The sequence below is a fragment of the Lithobates pipiens genome, unplaced genomic scaffold, assembly GCF_037356315.1.
Source record: "Lithobates pipiens isolate NorthernLeopardFrog02 unplaced genomic scaffold, aLitPip1_a1.2 Scaffold_88, whole genome shotgun sequence".
Taxonomy (NCBI): domain Eukaryota; kingdom Metazoa; phylum Chordata; class Amphibia; order Anura; family Ranidae; genus Lithobates; species Lithobates pipiens.
Genome location: NW_027507912.1, coordinates 199661 through 217700, shown reverse-complemented (window position 1 = coordinate 217700; position 18040 = coordinate 199661). Strand labels below are relative to the sequence as shown.

Below are 18040 nucleotides of genomic sequence, written 5' to 3'. Positions count from 1 at the left end.
AGGTGTGGGACAAATTATTCTCTGTGCCTTATCTACATGAAATCAGCCTCAGAACCTGTGTAATTCATATGTGTTCGGGTTTAAAGGGATGAGGTGGCAACTCTAAGCACTTCTCCATGTATACTAAGTCCTCACCATTAGTGTCCATCACCTCATCACAGGACCTGCAGCTGAGGGGGAGGAAGACACCTTCCATAGCAATGTTTCTCAACTCCAATCCTCAAGGCGCCCCAACAGGTCATGTTTTCAGGCTCTCCATTATTTTGCACAGGTGATTTGATCAGTTTCACTGCCTTAGTAATTACCACAGCTGTTCCGTCTGAGAATAATCCTGAAAATGTGACCTGTTGGGGCACCTTGAGGAGTGGGGTTGAGAAACTCTGTTCTATAGTATGTCAGTCACTTCCCAATATCCCTCTGTCCAGTAGGGCATGCTCCCAGATGGCACACACATTCCCTGGTTTCCACCACTTCTCACATAAGAGGACTCTGCCCAGACCCCCCATGGTCTGCACCACCTTGTCTGGGGCTTCAGCCCTGCAAAGGGCCCTTTAGATGATTAATGCAGGTCAGGAGGTGACGTCTTAGTAGGGATGAGCTACGGCGTGTTCGCATGGTCCACATGCAGAGCCCGCCAGGAAGTCGGCGCAGCGCTGCGCTAATCACAGGCAGTGAGACGCTGCCCCGATGTGCGGCTGCAGAGATCGGGCAATGTCTCACTGCCTGTGATTAGCGCAGCACTGCGCCGACTTCCTGGTGGGCTCTGCACATGGACCATGCAAACACGCCAGAGCTCATGCCTACGTCTTAGTAGCTCTGGGGCATCTCGCTCCCATGCCCCATCTCTAGAGGATGGCTTTCTCTAAAAAGGGAGCTGTAGAGGAGGGCAGATATATTTTTTTTTGTTTTGATGAAGGTAACCAGGGCTTTTTTTCAGCGGGAATGTGGGGGGAACGCAGCTCCGGAACCTCCAGCACTGAATGTATTCTATTGAAGCTGACTGCTGTGGGGATCTATTGTTGCTGGGGTGGTATTTTGTTGTTGGGGGGTCTGTCATTATGTGTTGGGAGATCTATTGTTGCTGTGGTGGTGTCTATCAAATTCCATACAATTTTTTGTAGCACAAAATGATCCTTGGTTCTGTACTCAATAAAAAATAGAGTAGATTAGAACAGAACACCCAGTCTGCGTTTAATCTAGTTAGTCATAAGGTTATGACGATTGAGGTCTTCAGAGACGTTCAGATTTCCTTGAATAGTTTTTAGTAAGGACCATCTAATGTATGGAGTCCTGTGTTGTATCTCAGATAACGGTGTGTTAGTTGGGAAGTTGTAACTTGGAGGTATCTGCAGAGGGGTGAGTGGTCACTGAGCCGGTGTGGTGCGGCTGGGAATTTTAGTCCACTAGATCCAAACCTGATGTTGGTTCATTGTGACTCCCAAGACCAGCAACCTTAATGTTATTATTTGATTATGAATATTATTGTTTCTGTTTTAAGGAATGTTAATTTTTTGGTTATTTGTTAATAAATGGCCAATGCAGCCACAATTTCTCCAACCTGGCCTCATTATTTAGGTACAAGTGTTTAATTTGGGGGATAGGTAGTGATTGACATGGTGTTGTGGAGATTGGTGGTGCCCTAGTCATGTGTATAACAGACCCTCCCAAATGACAAACCTTGGCACCCCAGATGTTTTGGAACTACATTTCCCATGATGCTCTTGCACTCTGCAGTGTAGTTGAGCATCATGAGAAATGTAGTTCCAAAACATCTGGGGTGCCAAAGTTCACCATCACTGACCTATGCAATGTTGACTATTATGAATTGTCAGTATGTGGCCCGCAGGTGAGTGAAACTAGGAGGGGGCAGCGTGACTCGGGCATGCAGAGGAGGTGGGGTATTTAGTGGTGCGATTTTTGAAGGTAGTATTCCGCTTACCAGATTGGTGGGTTGCAGAGCTGAGGGGTATTTTGAGGGAGGGGGGGGGGGAATTTTTTTTCTGAGTTTGTCAGAGATGTTTCCCCCACCCTCCCTTGTTTGTGTTGGTCTGAGGGTGCTTCCTATTTTCTTCAGGTGCTGGGGGTATATATGTAGCAGGTTTTTCAGGATTTAGGTTTTAGACGGCCATTCAATTTGAGTGTTATTTTCTTGTCATAGTAGCAGACAGGGGTCTATTGAGTCTTTGAAGGGGGTGCTGGGTATTTAATTGTTTTGTAATAAAAGGCTGTTATGGCCTTTCAACTCCAGATGAAAGGATGTTATCTGCTTAATTTGGTAGGGGGGGGGGGGGGAGAGAGAATATAGAGAATAGCTTCGGCAGGTCCCTTAGTCATGCTTCCCAAGCCCAAAGTGAGAAGGTTGGCAGGGCCAGGGAGATGGCTCCTAAATCTGAGCTGCCCTCTGCGGGGGTGGGAAGACTTCCCCTTTATAGGTTATACTGGAGGAGATCCTCTAGTCCCAACCTCCCTAAGGTAGGTTTTTGGCACAGCCAAGATGCAAAACCCTGCTCTGGCCAGGGCAAGAGGACAGATTGTGGTTATAAGACGGGAACTCCCAAAAGCTGGGAACAAATGAGAGAGGGCCTAATTTTGCAGTCAAAAGACCGACTTTACTGAGTTAGCAAGACATTGCTGAGCAACTGTTGGCAGGTCCTCAAACTGGGACATGTTTTGTGCCGACAGCTGGGGGCTTTGAAAACCAAGGGGATGGAATCCTGACCAGTTCTATTAGCCAGGCTTCAAAGCTGAAGAGATGCCATAGATCTTGTTAGAGCTGCACAATTAAAAACAGCAAGAGTTATCACATTTTTTTTCCACCGTTGGGATCTTGACAAGAGATCGAAAATTACATAGAACCCCCAAAACAAATAAGTGGTCGTTGCAACATTTTATGTCGCACTGCATTTGAAAGACAGCTGCACAAATGTTTCTACCCCGCCGCCCCCCAAAAAATGAACAAAAAAATAAAATAAAAAAAAAAAGTATAATTTTGGCCAGAATTGTGCAGCTCTAGAGCTTGTCCTACCTGCCAGATAACTGCTCTAGAATTACATTTTCAGCGTTTCGGGGCCCCAAACCAATTAAACCTTGTATTAAAAGCATGTAAAAAAAAAATAAAAATAAAATAAAAAACACAATGGAGCTTGTTTGATTTTATTTGAAAGGGGTATGAAATCCATTTCTAGTACTGGGTAAAGCACAATGTATGGCTACATGAGCAGCAGGAACAGAGTTACAAGATAAGAATCTTTGGCCACTATGGACATTTCACAGATCCTGGATAGGGACATGTGGGGGACAGGCGGTTCCTCTGTGGGATTCTTCATTTGAATGTGATGGATTTGAGCTGGAGGTCCACCAAAGACAAGTAGGAGATCACCTCTATGGGAAAGCAGACTGGAAATGAGAGAGGATTTCCGGTAGGTAGATGTATGGTGATCATGTCTTGCTCAAACTGGAAGTAAACCTGCAAGAAAGAAAAAAAAAAAAAAGTCAATAAGTGATCTATAAATGACTGGGGTAAATGAGAATTCAATTATTCATTAGTCAACACACACTTTTTTTATTCCCCCTGTACACTTCAATGTCACATATTTCCTCTATTGCCTCCCCCCGATCAGACCAGCAGCAACCATTTGCTAGGCGGTATATAATAGCACACAATGGTAGCATGATGGATGGAATCAATTGGATCTTCTATGCGGGAGGTCCTCATCCTTCATGGAATGAGCTGAAGGGGTGACCATCATAGAAAATCCTTTATACCCTTCACCTAACCCATCATTCAGAGATATGTGCCCAATATGCACAAGGATACCACTTTGCCCCATCCAACATAGACCTACCGTGATGTCTGACCCCTCCTGGAAGGGGAAGACGTTTTCCTTCAGCTCCTCTCCATAGACATCGTCCACCATAGAGTTCAGAATTATCTTGCGCTCATCATAGCGAGGGTTAAAGTGCAGCACTATATTTTTCTCATCTTTTCCCAAGTTTATGGAAAACCTAGAAAGACGGAAACAGCAATTATTCTGCTCAGCTGACCTTGTTGGATATCGTACTCAAGTCATTCACCAGTGGTCCTCCCATGGATACTTCACCATCCCCCACATTATGAATTTACATGATATCAGCTAATATTCCCTCACTGACATTTAGAGTTGTAGCCACTATGGAACAATTCATCCTGGATGGTCAAAAACAGTGAAGTCATTGAAGACTAGTCTCGGCCCTCTTCTCCCATCCATCCCAATAGTGAGAGGGAGAAAGGAGAGCAGAGTGTCACTACTACTTTGTGCCCTTTCTCAAGAGAAATCTGCCCAAACAGTAGATAAAGTGCTTTGAGATCCCAGGGAGAAAAAATGGCTACAGAAATTAAAAGCCAAATCCTAAATTATAAATATAAAGTTTTATTTTTTTGTTCACATCACTTCCATAAGGTGTCACCATCCTCTGAAGGACCAGAAGTCCTGGAAATTCAGCCAACCCCCATGGGGTGTATGTACCATGGCAGGGAAGAGGTCTGCCAATCAGACCAGTGGAGGGATGGAGGACTGGTAGACAGAGTGTAGATGGGAGTCACAGGATTGTCAGTTGTCATATTTCAGATGATGGCTGACAAGTCAGACAAGTTTTATCCAGGATGACATTTTGTCACAAATGTTGAAGCTAAAATTGCTCCAATCAAATCAATTTGATGTCTGGTATTATTTGAGGGACCAAATCCCCAGTGAGGGGTCAGTAGGATGGACTGTACACAGAGCACACTTTTACTTCTGTAAGTTGTACATTTGGCAAATTCTAGTATTATACAGAGATCAGACGTATACAATAAGTAGCCGAGGATAAAATCTTCACCTACCTTTTACATCCCTCCGGAATGAAGCCCCCCACCTCCATGGAGTGACCGGGTTTGAGGCTGAAGTTATACAAGACAGCTGTCTGTATGGGAGAAAGGAGAACATTTACTACAAAACCCGTATACTAGAGGGGCAGGGCTGTCTTACTGAGATCAGCCCAGGGGCCCGAGATGCACATGGGGGGCCCCCTCCCCAATCAGGGCCAGTCGTATCTAGAGTGACGATATCGGCACTGCAGGGTGGAATTGTATACTGCAGCCCTCAAATGGTTGATTGGGAGCTGGTCTCCCGGTGATCACGCCGGTGGAAGAGAGCAGATGGAGGAAGAGGAGATCCGGAGATGAGTGTGAACAGGCATGTACTGGCCATCGGAACTACCGGGAGTTTCCCGGTGGGCCGATGGCTCAGTGGGCCACTTTGATGTAAGGGGGTGATGATGGGACACTCTGATGTAAGGGGGTGATGATGGGACACTCAAAATGTAAGTGGGCCGGTCTGGATGAAGTCCAGGGCCAAATTTCTGTCCCAGTCCAGCCCTGAGTGTGAATAGCAGGCTCTTACAGCTTACATGAAATTGCCTCCGCACGCCATTACACAGCCCCGCCCCCTCCTGACCTTGCGCCTGTGAGACAAAACATCCCAGCATTGGACCTGCATTCTATCGATCACAGGCGCGGGGTCAGGGGGGGCGGGGCTGTGTGACGGTGAGCAGAGCGGAGGCAATTTCATGCAAGATGTAACAGCCTGCTGCTATTCACACTCCTCTCCGGATCTCCTCTTCCTCCAGTCATGATCCGGTCCACCATCTCTTCCTCCGCCATGGCGAGGCTGCAGTGTTGGGCACAGTGAGGCTTTATACTTTTTATTCTCGAGTGGAAAAAAAAAATGGGACAGGCTTGTAGGGGCCCCAGAGGATTACTCTGCCCAGGGGCCCATGATGCTGTGAAGATGGCCCTGTACAGGGGGATGATTATTACACCCTGTATACTAGAGGGGTGGAGGAGGATTATTACACCCCGTATACTAGAGGGGGTGGAGGAGGATTATTACACCCCGTATACTAGAGGGGGTGGAGGAGGATTATTACACCCCGTATACTAGAGGGGGTGGAGGAGGATTATTACACCCCGTATACTAGAGGGGGTGGAGGAGGATTATTACACCCCGTATACTAGAGGGGGTGGAGGAGGATTATTACACCCCGTATACTAGAGGGGGTGGAGGAGGATTATTACACCCCGTATACTAGAGGGGGTGGAGGAGGATTATTACACCCCGTATACTAGAGGGGGTGGAGGGGGATTATTACACCCCGTATACTAGAGGGGGTGGAGGGGGATTATTACACCCCGTATACTAGAGGGGGTGGAGGGGGATTATTACACCCCGTATTCTAGAGGGGGTGGAGGGGGATTATTACACCCCGTATTCTAGAGGGGGTGGAGGGGGATTATTACACCCCGTATTCTAGAGGGGGTGGAGGGGGATTATTACACCCCGTATTCTAGAGGGGGTGGAGGGGGATTATTACACCCCGTATTCTAGAGGGGGTGGATTGGGGATTATTACACCCCGTATTCTAGAGGGGGTGGGGGGAGGATTATTACACCCCGTATTCTAGAGGGGGTGGGGGGAGGATTATTACACCCCGTATTCTAGAGGGGGTGGGGGGAGGATTATTACACCCTGTATACTAGAGGGGGTGGAGGGAGGATTATTACACCCCGTATTCTAGAGGGGGTGGAGGGGGATTATTACACCCCGTATTCTAGAGGGGGTGGAGGGGGATTATTACACCCCGTATTCTAGAGGGGGTGGAGGGGGATTATTACACCCCGTATTCTAGAGGGGGTGGAGGGGGATTATTACACCCCGTATTCTAGAGGGGGTGGAGGGGGATTATTACACCCCGTATTCTAGAGGGGGTGGGGGGAGGATTATTACACCCTGTATACTAGAGGGGGGGGGGATTATTACACCCTGTATACTAGAGGGGGGATTATTACACCCTGTATACTAGAGGGGGGGGAGGATTATTACACCCTGTATACTAGAGGGGGGGGGAGGATTATTACACCTTGTATACTAGAGGGGGGGGGAGGATTATTACACCCTGTATACTAGAGGGGGTGGGCAATCTTTACTACACCCTTTATATTAAAGGCAAGTCATCATTTATACACCCAGCAACACCATACTAACCACATGAAGCAGCACCATACCACTATTGCCCAGACCCAGCAACCCTATACCAGTCTATACCAACCACCCTCCATACTCAAACCCTATTCCTTCCACTTACCATCCCCAACAACACTATTTGCATGACAGCCCAAACACCAACAGCACCATACCCACACCCAACAACTAGGGTTGCCACATCATCCCTTTAACCCAGGACACATATGAATTACACGGGTTCTGAGGCTGATTTAAAGCAGATAAAAAGGTACCAAGTGAGTGTAATTAATGTGTGTCCTGGATTAAAGGGATGATGTGGCAACCGTACATCATCCCATGTCCTCACCCATCAACCCTACATCACCCCATGTCCTCACCCACCAACTCTATACCCACCACCATCCATACTCAGCAACCCAACCTTCCCCACACCATACCGCACTACCCCCACCACTGCCTTCAGCCCACACAACCCATTTTCTCAGCTTTTGCAGCTTCCATCAGTGCTCATACTCACATTATCTGCCATGCTGCTTTCTTCTCAGACAAACTTGTAATCAGCTGCACTTCTACCTCTTCATATATAGGAGGTCTGCTGGGGGCGGAGCCAGTCAGGAGGGAGGAGTCACCCCGCCCAGCGCTCCCTGGCCTGAGAATTCATTACAGAGAATGAATGAAATGTGGATGGGGTGTGACTGAGCATGGGGCGCCCATCGTCACTCTGCTGGGGTGTCACCACTCACCACAAACAGCAAAGGGGGCAAAAGATGACCGTCCTCAAAGTCATTTCTACAACACAAAGGGGGAGATTTACTAAGACTGGAGAGTGAAAACCTGGTGCAGCTGTGCATGGGAGCCAATCAGCTTCTCACTTCAGCTTCATCAATTAAGCTTTGCCAAAAATAATCCTGGAAGCCGATTGTTTGCTATGCAGAGCTGCACCGGATTCTCTACTCTCCTGTTTTAGTAAACCGACCCCAAAGTAACAATTTACAATCCCTGCCCCCCACCTCGCAGGCTATGGGCAGTATGTGATGTCTGTGTACATGGCTATGAGTGGTGTGGGACATTGTGGGGCAATTGTACACTTGGTTACGGGTGGCTTACAATGTCTGTGCACCTGGCTATGGGTGGCTTGCAATGTCTGTGCACCAGGCTATGGGTGGCTTGCAATGTATGTGCACCTGGCTATGGGTGGCTTGCAATGGCTGTGCACCAGGCTATGGGTGGCTTGCAATGGCTGTGCACCTGGCTATGGGTAGCTTGGGACATCTTTGCATCTAGCTATGAGTATTGTATGATGCCTGTACAACTGGCTATGAGAGGTGTTTGACATCTGTGCACCTGGCTATGGATGGCATGGAATGTCTATGCACCTGGCTATGAGAGGTGTGGGACAAATTATTCTCTGTGCCTTATCTACATGAAATCAGCCTCAGAACCCGTGTAATTCATATGTGTTCGGGTTTAAAGGGATGAGGTGGCAACTCTAAGCACTTCTCCATGTATACTAAGTCCTCACCATTAGTGTCCATCACCTCATCACAGGACCTGCAGCTGAGGGGGATGAAGACACCTTCCATAGCAATGTTTCTCAACTCCAATCCTCAAGGCGCCCCAACAGGTCGTTTTCTGGCTCTCCATTATTTTGCACAGGTGATTTGATCAGTTTCACTACCTTAGTAATTATCACAGCTGTTCCGTCTGAGGGAAATCCTGAAAACGTGACCTGTTGGGGCACCTTGAGGAGTGGGGTTGAGAAACGCTGTTCTATAGTATGTCAGTCACTTCCCAATATCCCTCTGTCCAGTAGGGCATGCTCCCAAATGGCACACACATTCCCTGGTTTCCACCACTTCTCACATAAGAGGACTCTGCCCAGACCTCCCATGGTCTGCACCACCTGGTCTGGGGCTTCAGCCCTGCAAAGGGCCCTTTAGATGATTAATGCAGGTCAGGAGGTGACGTCTTAGTAGGGATGAGCTCCGGCGTGTTTGCATGGTCCATGTGCAGAGCCCACCAGGAAGTCGGCGCAGCGCTGCGCTAATCACAGGCAGTGAGACGCTGCCCCGATGTGCGGCTGCAGAGATCGGGCAATGTCTCACTGCCTGCGATTAGCGCAGCGCTGCGCCGACTTCCTGGTGGGCTCTGCACATGGACCATGCAAACACGCCAGAGCTCATGCCTACGTCTTAGTAGCTCTGGGGCATCTCGCTCCCATGCCCTATCTCTAGAGGATGGCTTTCTCTAAAAAGGGAGCTGTAGAGGAGGGCAGAGATATTTTTTTGTTTTGATGAAGGTAACCAGGGCTTTTTTTCAGCGGGAATGTGGGGGGGAACGCAGCTCCGGAAACCTCCAGCACTGAATGTATTCTATTGAAGCTGACTGCTGTGGGGATCTATTGTCACTGGGGTGGTATTTTGTTGCTGGGGGGGGGGGGGTCTGTCATTATGTGGTGTCTATCAAATTCCATACAATTTAGTAGCACAAAATGATCCTTGGTTCTGTACTCAATAAAAAATAGAGTAGATTAGAACAGAACACCCAGCCTGCGTTTAATCTCGTTAGTCATAAGGTTATGGCGATTGAGGTCTTCAGAGTTCCTAGTAGGGACCATCTAATGTATGGAGTCCTGTGTTGTATCTCAGATAACGGTGTGTTAGCTGGGAAGTTGTAACTCGGAGGTATCTGCAGAGGGGTGAGTGGTCATTGAGCCGGTGTGGTGCGGCTGGGAATTTTAGTCCACTAGATCCAAACCTGATGTTGGTTCATTGTGACTCCCAAGACCAGCAACCTTAATGTTATTATTTGATTATGAATATTATTGTTTCTGTTTTAAGGAATGTTAATTTTTTGGTTATTTGTTAATAAATAGCCAATGCAGCCACAATTTCTCCAACGTGGCCTCATTATTTAGGTACAAGTGTTTAATTTGGGGATAGGTAGTGATTGACATGGTGTTTGGGAGATTGGTGGTGCCCTAGTCATGTGAATAACAGACCCTCCCAAATGACGAACCTTGGCACCCCAGATGTTTTGGAACTACATTTCCCATGATGCTCTTGCACTCTGCAGTGTAGTTGAGCATCATGAGAAATGTAGTTCCAAAACATCTGGGGTGCCAAAGTTCACCATCACTGACCTATGCAATGTTGACTATGATGAATTGTCAGTATGTGGCCCGGAGGTGAGTGAAACTAGGAGGGGGCAGCGTGACTCAGGCATGCAGAGGAGGTGGGGTATTTAGTGGTGCGATTTTGAAGGTAGTATTCCGCTTACCAGATTGGTGGGTTGCAGAGCTGAGGGGTATTTTGAGGGGGGGGGGGGATTTTTTTCTGAGTTTGTCAGAGAATTTTCCCCCACCCTCCCTTGTTTGTGTTGGTCTGAGGGTGCTTCCTATTTTCTTCAGGTGCTGGGGGTATATATGTAGCAGGTTTTTCAGGATTTAGGTTTTAGACGGCCATTCAATTTGAGGCTGTTATTTTCTTGTCATAGTAGCAGACAGGGGTCTATTGAGTCTTTGAAGGGGGTGCTGGGTATTTAATTGTTTTGTAATAAAAGGCTGCTATGGCCTTTCAACTCCAGATGAAAGGATGTTATCTGGTTAATTTGGTAGAGGGGGGGGGGGAGAATATAGAGAACAGCTTCGGCAGGTCCCTCAGTCAAGCCCAAAGTGAGAAGGTTGGCAGCGCCAGGGAGATGGCTCCTAAATCTGAGCTGCCCTCTGCGGGGCTGGGAAGACTTCCCCTTTATAGGTTATACTGGAGGAGATCCTCTAGTCCCAACCTCCCTAATTAAGGTAGGTTTTTGGCACAGCCAAGATGCAAAACCCTGCTCTGGCCAGGGCAAGAGGACAGATTGTGGTTATAAGACGGGAACTCCCAAACGCTGGGAACAAATGAGAGAGGGCCTAATTTTGCAGTCAAAAGACCGACTTTACTGAGTTAGCAAGACATTGCTGAGCAACTGTTGGCACTTTAGCTGTGTAAGATGGCAGGTCCTCAAACTGGGACATGTTTTGTGCCAATAGCTGGGGGCATTGAAAACCAAGGGGGTGGAATCCTGACCAGTTCTATTAGCCAGGCTTCAAAGCTGAAGAGATGCCAAAGGACTTGTTAGAGCTGCACAATTAAAAACAGCAAGTTATCACATTTTTTTTTCACCGTTGGGATCTTGACAAGAGATCGAAAATTACATAGAACCCCCAAAACAAATAAGTGGTTGTTGCATTATTTTATGTCACACTGCATTTGAAAGACAGCTGCACAAATGTTTCTACCCCTGCCACCCCCCCAAAAATGAACAAAAAAAAAAAAAAAACGACACAATGGAGCTTGTTTGATTTTATTTGAAAGGTGTATGAAATCCATTTCTAGTACTGGGTAAAGCACAATGTATGGCTACATGAGCAGCAGGAACAGAGTTACAAGATAAGAATCTTTGGCCACTATGGACATTTCACAGATCCTGGATAGGGACATGTGGGGGACAGGCGGTTCCTCTGTGGGATTCTTCATTTGAATGTGATGGATTTGAGCTGGAGGTCCACCAAAGACAAGTAGGAGATCACCTCTATGGGAAAGCGGACTGGAAATGAGAGAGGATTTCCGGTAGGTAGATGTATGGTGATCATGTCTTGCTCAAACTGCAAGTAAACCTGCAAGAAAGAAAAAAAAAAAAAAAAGTCAATAAGTGATCTACAAATGACTGACTTGAGGGTAAATGAGAATACAATTATTCAGAGTCACACACTTTTTCTTATCCCCATGTACACGTCAATGTCACACATTATTTCCTCTATTGCCTCCCCCCCTCCCCCCGATCAGACCAGCAGCAACCATTTGCTAGGCGGTATATAATAGCACACAATGGTAGCATGATGGATGGAATCAATTGGATCTTCTATGCGGGAGGTCCTCATCCTTCATGGAATGAGCTGAAGGGGTGACCATCATAGCAAATCCTTTATACCCTTCACCTAACCCATCATTCAGAGATATGTGCCCAATATGCACAAGGATACCACTTTGCCCCATCCAACAGACCTACCGTGATGTCTGACCCCTCCTGGAAGGGGAAGACGCTTTCCTTCAGCTCCTCTCCATAGACATCGTCCACCATGGAGTTCAGGATTATCTTGCGCTCATCAAAGCGAGGGTTAAAGTGCAGCACTATATTTTTCTCATCTTTTCCCAAGTTTATGGAAAACCTAGAAAGACGGAAACAGCAATTATTCTGCTCAGCTGACCTTGTTGGATATCGTACTCAAGTCATTCACCAGTGGTCCTCCCATGGATACTTCACCATCCCCCACATTATGAATTTACATTATATCAGCTAATATTCCCTCACTGACATTTAGAATTGTAGCCACTATGGAACAATTCATCCTGGATGGTCAAAAACAGTGAAGTCATTGAAGACTAGTCTCAGCTCTCTTCTCCCATCCATCCCAATAGTGAGAGGGAGAAAGAAAGAGCCGAGAGTCAACTTTGAGCCCTTTCTCAAGAGATATCTGCCCAAACAGTAGATAACGTGCTTTGAGGTCCCCAGGGAGAAAAATGGCTACAGAAATTAGAAGCCAAATCCTAAATTATAAATATAAAAAGTTTATTTAATTTTTTTTTTTGTTTACATCATTTCCATAAGTAGGGATGAGCCGAACACTCCTCGGTTCGCACCAGAACTTTCGAACGGACTGAAAATTCGTACGAACTTTTAGAACCCCATTGAAGTCTATGGGACTCGAACGTTCGAAATAAAAAGTGCTAATTTTAATGGCCAATATGCAAGATACTGTCCTAAAAAGGGTTTGGGGACCTGGCTCCTGCCCCAGGGGACATGGGTCAATGCCTAAAATGTTTAAAAATGGCCGTTTTGGCGGGAGCACTGATTTTAATGATCATACTTCTAAACACGTGGCACTTCACAGGCATACTATAGAACAGTCCCTGCACAAAATGACATTTAACAGAAATAACGTCATTTAAAACTGCTTGCGGTTTTAATGTTATATCTAGTTCCGGCAATATGGATGAAAATCATTGAGAAAAATGGCATGGGTAGCCCCCCTGCCCATTACCAGCCCCTTTGGGTCTTGTACGGATATTAAGGGGAACCGCAAACCCATATTAAAAAAAAGGAAATACGTGTGGCCCCCAGGCCCTATATACTCAGAACAGCAGTATACAGGCGGTGCAAACAAGACAGGGACTGTGTAGGTTTGTTGTGTTAAGTAGAATCTGTTTGTAATTTTCAACTGGTACATTTTTAAAGTGTAGCTCCAGCCCATTTTTAAGCTCTTTGGAAAACATAGGGAAGGGTTATCACCCCTGTATAATTTGTTTTGCCGTCCGTCTTTTTTCATCTCACTTGCTGTTGTCTCCTTCCGTTTGCAAGTAGGAGACGTTTGTAAGTTGGATGTTTGAAAGTAGGGGCCTGCCCTATATGCTCTGCAGAAATGGCGGAACAAGGTGTTGGTTTTGCCACAACATTGTAAGCCCTCAAAGTGACTCTTGCTGGGCGCTGGAGTGCCCTGCTGTGAACAATTATATCAAGAATTGTAATTACATGCCATTGTTGAACAGTGATAGAAAAAATTACCTTTGTTGTTTGTGGTGCTGGTGCCACAACACTACAAGTCCAGTTACTCTGGGTGGGCACAGGAACGGGCCCTCCTGTGAACTATTATATCAAGAATTGTAATTACATGCCCCTGTTAAACAGGGGCTGAAAAATTGGGCCTTAGGCACTGGTGCCACAACACTGCAACCTCTCCCATATACTCTAGTTGTGGTGCAGGAATGAGCCCTGCTGAAAAGCATCAAAAATTGTAATTAAACTTGGGCTGGTGGCATCACCCAGAACCAAAAATGTTCTTCTAACATATCAGTGGAGGAGGAAGAGGATAGACAATCAACATAAAAGGACAGTCACTCAGCATCGGCAGTCTTGAAGGGATGTGATATTTAAAAAAAAATAAAAAAATTATTCAGTTACATCAGCTTCAGGTGCTTGGTAGCTGTGGGTGATCCGAGACTGATTAATCTTTATGAAGGTCAGTCGATCAACTGATTCGGTAGACAGGCGCACCCTGTGATCGGCAACAAAGCCACCAGCAGCACTGAAGGTGCGTTCCTAAAGAACGCTGGATGCAGGATAGGTCAGTAGCTCAATTGCATACTGTGCAAGCTCTGGCCAGTGATCCATCTTCAAGACCCAGTAAACCAGAGGATTTTCGGTGGGAAAGGGGTCCAAGTCTGACCTTGCCCCTAGGTAATCCTGCACCATGTAAATCAGACGCTGGCGATGGTTGCTGGAACTGATCATACCTTGGGGCTGCGGACTGAAAAAAAAAAAAAAATAGTTTCCACACATCAGTCAGACGGCCACCTTCTCCACCGCTCCTTCTGACCGATGCCTCAGCAACATGTTGTCCAGGACCAGGAGTTTGTAACCTCCCAGTCTCTGGGAACACGTTGCAGACCTTTCTGCAAGGCCTCCTGGAGTCTCATCCTCTGCGACGGCAAGATAAGATCGGCAACCTTACCCTTGTACCGTGGATCAAGGAGTGGCCAGCCAGTAATTGTCCCTCTCCTTGATCCGAAAAATACGAGGTTCCTTCCACAGGCTTTGCAGGATCAGGGAGGCCATGCAGCGTAGGTTAGCTGTGGCATTCGGTCCGGAGTCCCCTGGGTCACTAAGGACAACATGACCCGCAGCTACGTACAAGTCCACGGGTTTCTTGGAACTGTAAATCATCCCTACAAGACGGCTGCTGCTTATGCTGAGTGCCAGCCTCCACCTCCATGCTGACACAATCATCATCCTCCTCATTCTCTTCCTGTGTGATGGGTGGCACAGCAGGAACACTGTCTGGATAAAGGGGGCCTTGAGAGGCAAGGAAATCTTCATTCTGCCCCTGTTCTGCCTCAAGTTCCCTGTCCATTATTGCCACGCCGCATATGCGCCAACAGGTGGACAAGAGGTACAGTGTCACTGATGCATGCACTGTCACCACTCACCATCCTTGTGGTCTCCTCAAATTGTGACAGGACAGTGCATCCATCCCTGATCATGCCCCACTGGTGTGGTGAGGAAAAAACCAAGCTCCCTGACCCTGTCCTGGTGCCGTAGTCGCACAGGTACTCATTGATGGCCCTCTGCTGTGTGTGCAGCCGCTGCAGCATGGCCAATGTTGAGTTCCACCTGGTGGGTATGTCACATATAAGGCGTTTCTTAGGCAGGTTCAGCTCCTTTTGGAGCTCAGCCAGCCGAGCACAGGCATTAAATGATCGGCGGAAATGCACAGACTTTCCTGGCCTGCTTCAGAACATCCTGTAAGCCCGGGTACCTGCCCAAGAACCGCTGCACCACCAGGTTAAGGACGCGAGCCACACAGGGCACATGGGTCAGTTGTCCCTGTCGGAGGGTGGAGAGGAGGTTGGTGCATTTGTCGCAAACCACCATTCCTGGCTTAAGCTGGCGTGGCGTCAACCACCTCTCGGCCTGACCCTGCAGAGCTGACAAAACATCTGCCCCAGTGTGGCTCCTGTCCCCCAAACAAACCAGCGCAAGCACGGCATGGCATAGTTTTGCCTGCGTACTTGCGTAGCCCCTGGAACACCTACAGAGCACTGGAAGAGGCCATGGAGGAAGAAGAGGGGGTGGAGGAGAGAGGTGTGTCACAACCAATAGTAGCATTTTGGAGGCATGGTGGTGGAACCACCTCCAACACTACTGCACCTTGTCCTGCATCCTTTCCAGCTGCCATAAGAGTGACCCAATAGGCCGTAAAAGACAGGTAATGTCCCTGTCCATGCCTGCTGGACCATGAGTCAGCAGTAATATGCACCTTACCACTGACCGCCCTGTCCAGCAAGGCAAGGACATTGCCTTCCACATGCCGGTAGAGAGCCGGAATCGCCTTCCGTGAGAAAAAGTGGCGTTTGGGGACCTGCCACTGAGGAACCGCACATTGTACAAACTCACGGAAGGGGGCCCAGTCTACCAACTGAAAAGGCAGCAGTTGAAGTGCTATCAATTTAGCCAAGCTAGCATTCAACCGCTGGGCATGTGGATGGCTGGGAGTGAACTTCTTTCAACGGTCCAGCAGCTGGGGCAGGGACATTTGCCTGCTATAATTGGACGTGGGTGTACTGCTAGCAGAGTGCCCGGAAGCACTTGGCTGTGACACACCTAATTCTACACCTTCATTCCTCTCAGTGCAGGTTTCAGAGAGGACTGAAGGTCGAGTGGGTTTGGAGATCCCAGCTGATGAGGAGCAAGGAGAGGTCCGCTTTGTTCTTTGGTGTGGTTCTTTGAGGTACGCTTGCCAACGAGCTGCATGGCAGGTCAACATATGTCTGGTCAAGCATGTGGTGCCCAAGCGGCTGATGTTTTGGCCACGTGAGATACGCTTGAGACATGTTGCAAATAGCAGCGGTGCGATCTGATGCACTCGTCTCAAAAAAGGCCCACACCAAAGAACTTTTAGAATAACGCGCAGAGGCAGCGCCCTGCACAGGCGGAGCTCTGCGGTGTGATTCAGTCGGTGTGCTGCCCCTAAGCTGGCCCCCGGAGGGCATCCTGCCTAGTTGGACATGCGCCGCCTCCTCCTCCTCCCCTCTCCTACCAGGCACCCACGTGGAGTCAGTGCCATCATCCCCTCCCCCTTCATCGCTGGAGTAAACCTGGCAGTATGCTGTAGCTTGTGGAACATGCCTGCCAGATTGCTGTCCTTCTTGAGCATAACCTCTCTGTGCTCAAGCTACTGCCTTCCTCTAGCTGAGTATCATCATCAGGGCCTACAAAACACTGGGCATCCTCCTGGAGCATGTACCCAACACTGTGCTCAAAGAGTTCAGGAGACTCCTCAGGAGGACGTGGTGGGTCTAGGGAAGGAGTCACTGATGACATGGAGAGGAGGGAAGACTATGCGTTGGCAGCTGCTTTGCTAGTACCCTGTGCCTGGGTGAGAGGATGAGGAGGATGAAGAGGGCTTGGTCATCCACTCAACCAAGTCGTTGGTATGTTGCGGCTCAACAACATGTCCATCTGCCGAAAAGGACAAGCATGTCCCATGGCCACGTGCTGACGAAGATGCACCGCGTCCACGACCAGCACTGTTGTCTCTAGACACAGAGCCTGCTTGCCCTCTTTTATCAGCTCGTGCCTGTCTGCCTCTCCTTGCTGGCCTTTCAGACATGGTAGTGGCCTGAAGGGAGATGGGAAAACCAGCAATTGGGTAGTGCATGTTGTGCTGGAGACACACACACACGGCTCAATAAGAGAAGAGCTATGTAGGTGATATAACGGTGTATACTGTGGTCAGGGCACGCAGACAACAACCACTACAGAAAAGCAAGAATGCAAAATCGTCCGATAACGAACGGTGTATACTGTGTTGAAGGTACACAGAACACCCACTAACTCCTACAGACACCAAACACACTACACTAGGCCGCCATGCTGGCGGCCTTATATAGTGTGGGGTGTGTACTACACAGCCTGAGCTATGATTGGCCACAGGCAGGATGCCTGTGGCCAATCATGGCTCTCCTCGCTGCCGGCGCAATGATTGGCCAAGCATGCGGGGGTCACAGTGCATGCTTGGCCAATCATGAGCCAGCAATGCACTGCGATGGTGCAGTGCATTGTGGGCCGTGAGCACCACACGAATTTGGAGCGAATGGCCCATAACGTTCAGTATTCACCGAACAGCTGATGTTCGAGTCAAACGTATGTTCAACACAAAGCTCATCCCTATCCATAAGGTGTCACCATCCTCTGAAGGACCATTAGTCCTGGAAATTCAGCCAACCCCCATGGGGTGTATGTACCATGGCAGGGAAGAGGTCTGCCCATCAGACCAGTGGAGGGATGGAGGACTGGTAGACAGAGCGTAGATGGGAGTCACAGGATTGTCAGTTGTCATATTTCAGATGATGGCTGACAAGTTGGACAAGTTTTATCCAGGATGACATTTTGACAACAAATGT

General features: G+C 48.0%; 2 protein-coding genes across 3 annotated transcripts; both read right to left on the bottom strand.

Annotated features, from left to right (window-relative positions):
- Window positions 1-3137: 3137 nt before the first annotated feature.
- Window positions 3138-8581, bottom strand: LOC143973645 (galectin-1-like). Of its 2 annotated transcripts, none has more exons than XM_077474504.1 (4): window positions 8563-8581; window positions 4862-4941; window positions 3846-4005; window positions 3138-3466 (listed from the first exon to the last, which is right to left on the bottom strand). In XM_077474504.1, the coding sequence occupies exons 1-4, from the start codon at window positions 8563-8565 to the stop codon at window positions 3323-3325; spliced, it is 387 nt and encodes a 128-aa protein (XP_077330630.1). In that variant the 5' UTR covers window positions 8566-8581; the 3' UTR covers window positions 3138-3322. The 2 variants fall into 2 exon arrangements, with proteins under 2 accessions (XP_077330630.1, XP_077330629.1); XM_077474503.1 differs by lacking the exon at window positions 8563-8581 and adding an exon at window positions 7558-7579.
- Window positions 8582-11553: 2972 nt separating this feature from the next.
- LOC143973634 (galectin-1-like) lies at window positions 11554-12429 on the bottom strand. Its single transcript, XM_077474494.1, has 3 exons — window positions 12368-12429; window positions 12090-12249; window positions 11554-11697 (listed from the first exon to the last, which is right to left on the bottom strand). The coding sequence occupies exons 1-3, from the start codon at window positions 12427-12429 to the stop codon at window positions 11554-11556; spliced, it is 366 nt and encodes a 121-aa protein (XP_077330620.1).
- Between the last annotated feature and the right edge of the window lie 5611 nt (window positions 12430-18040).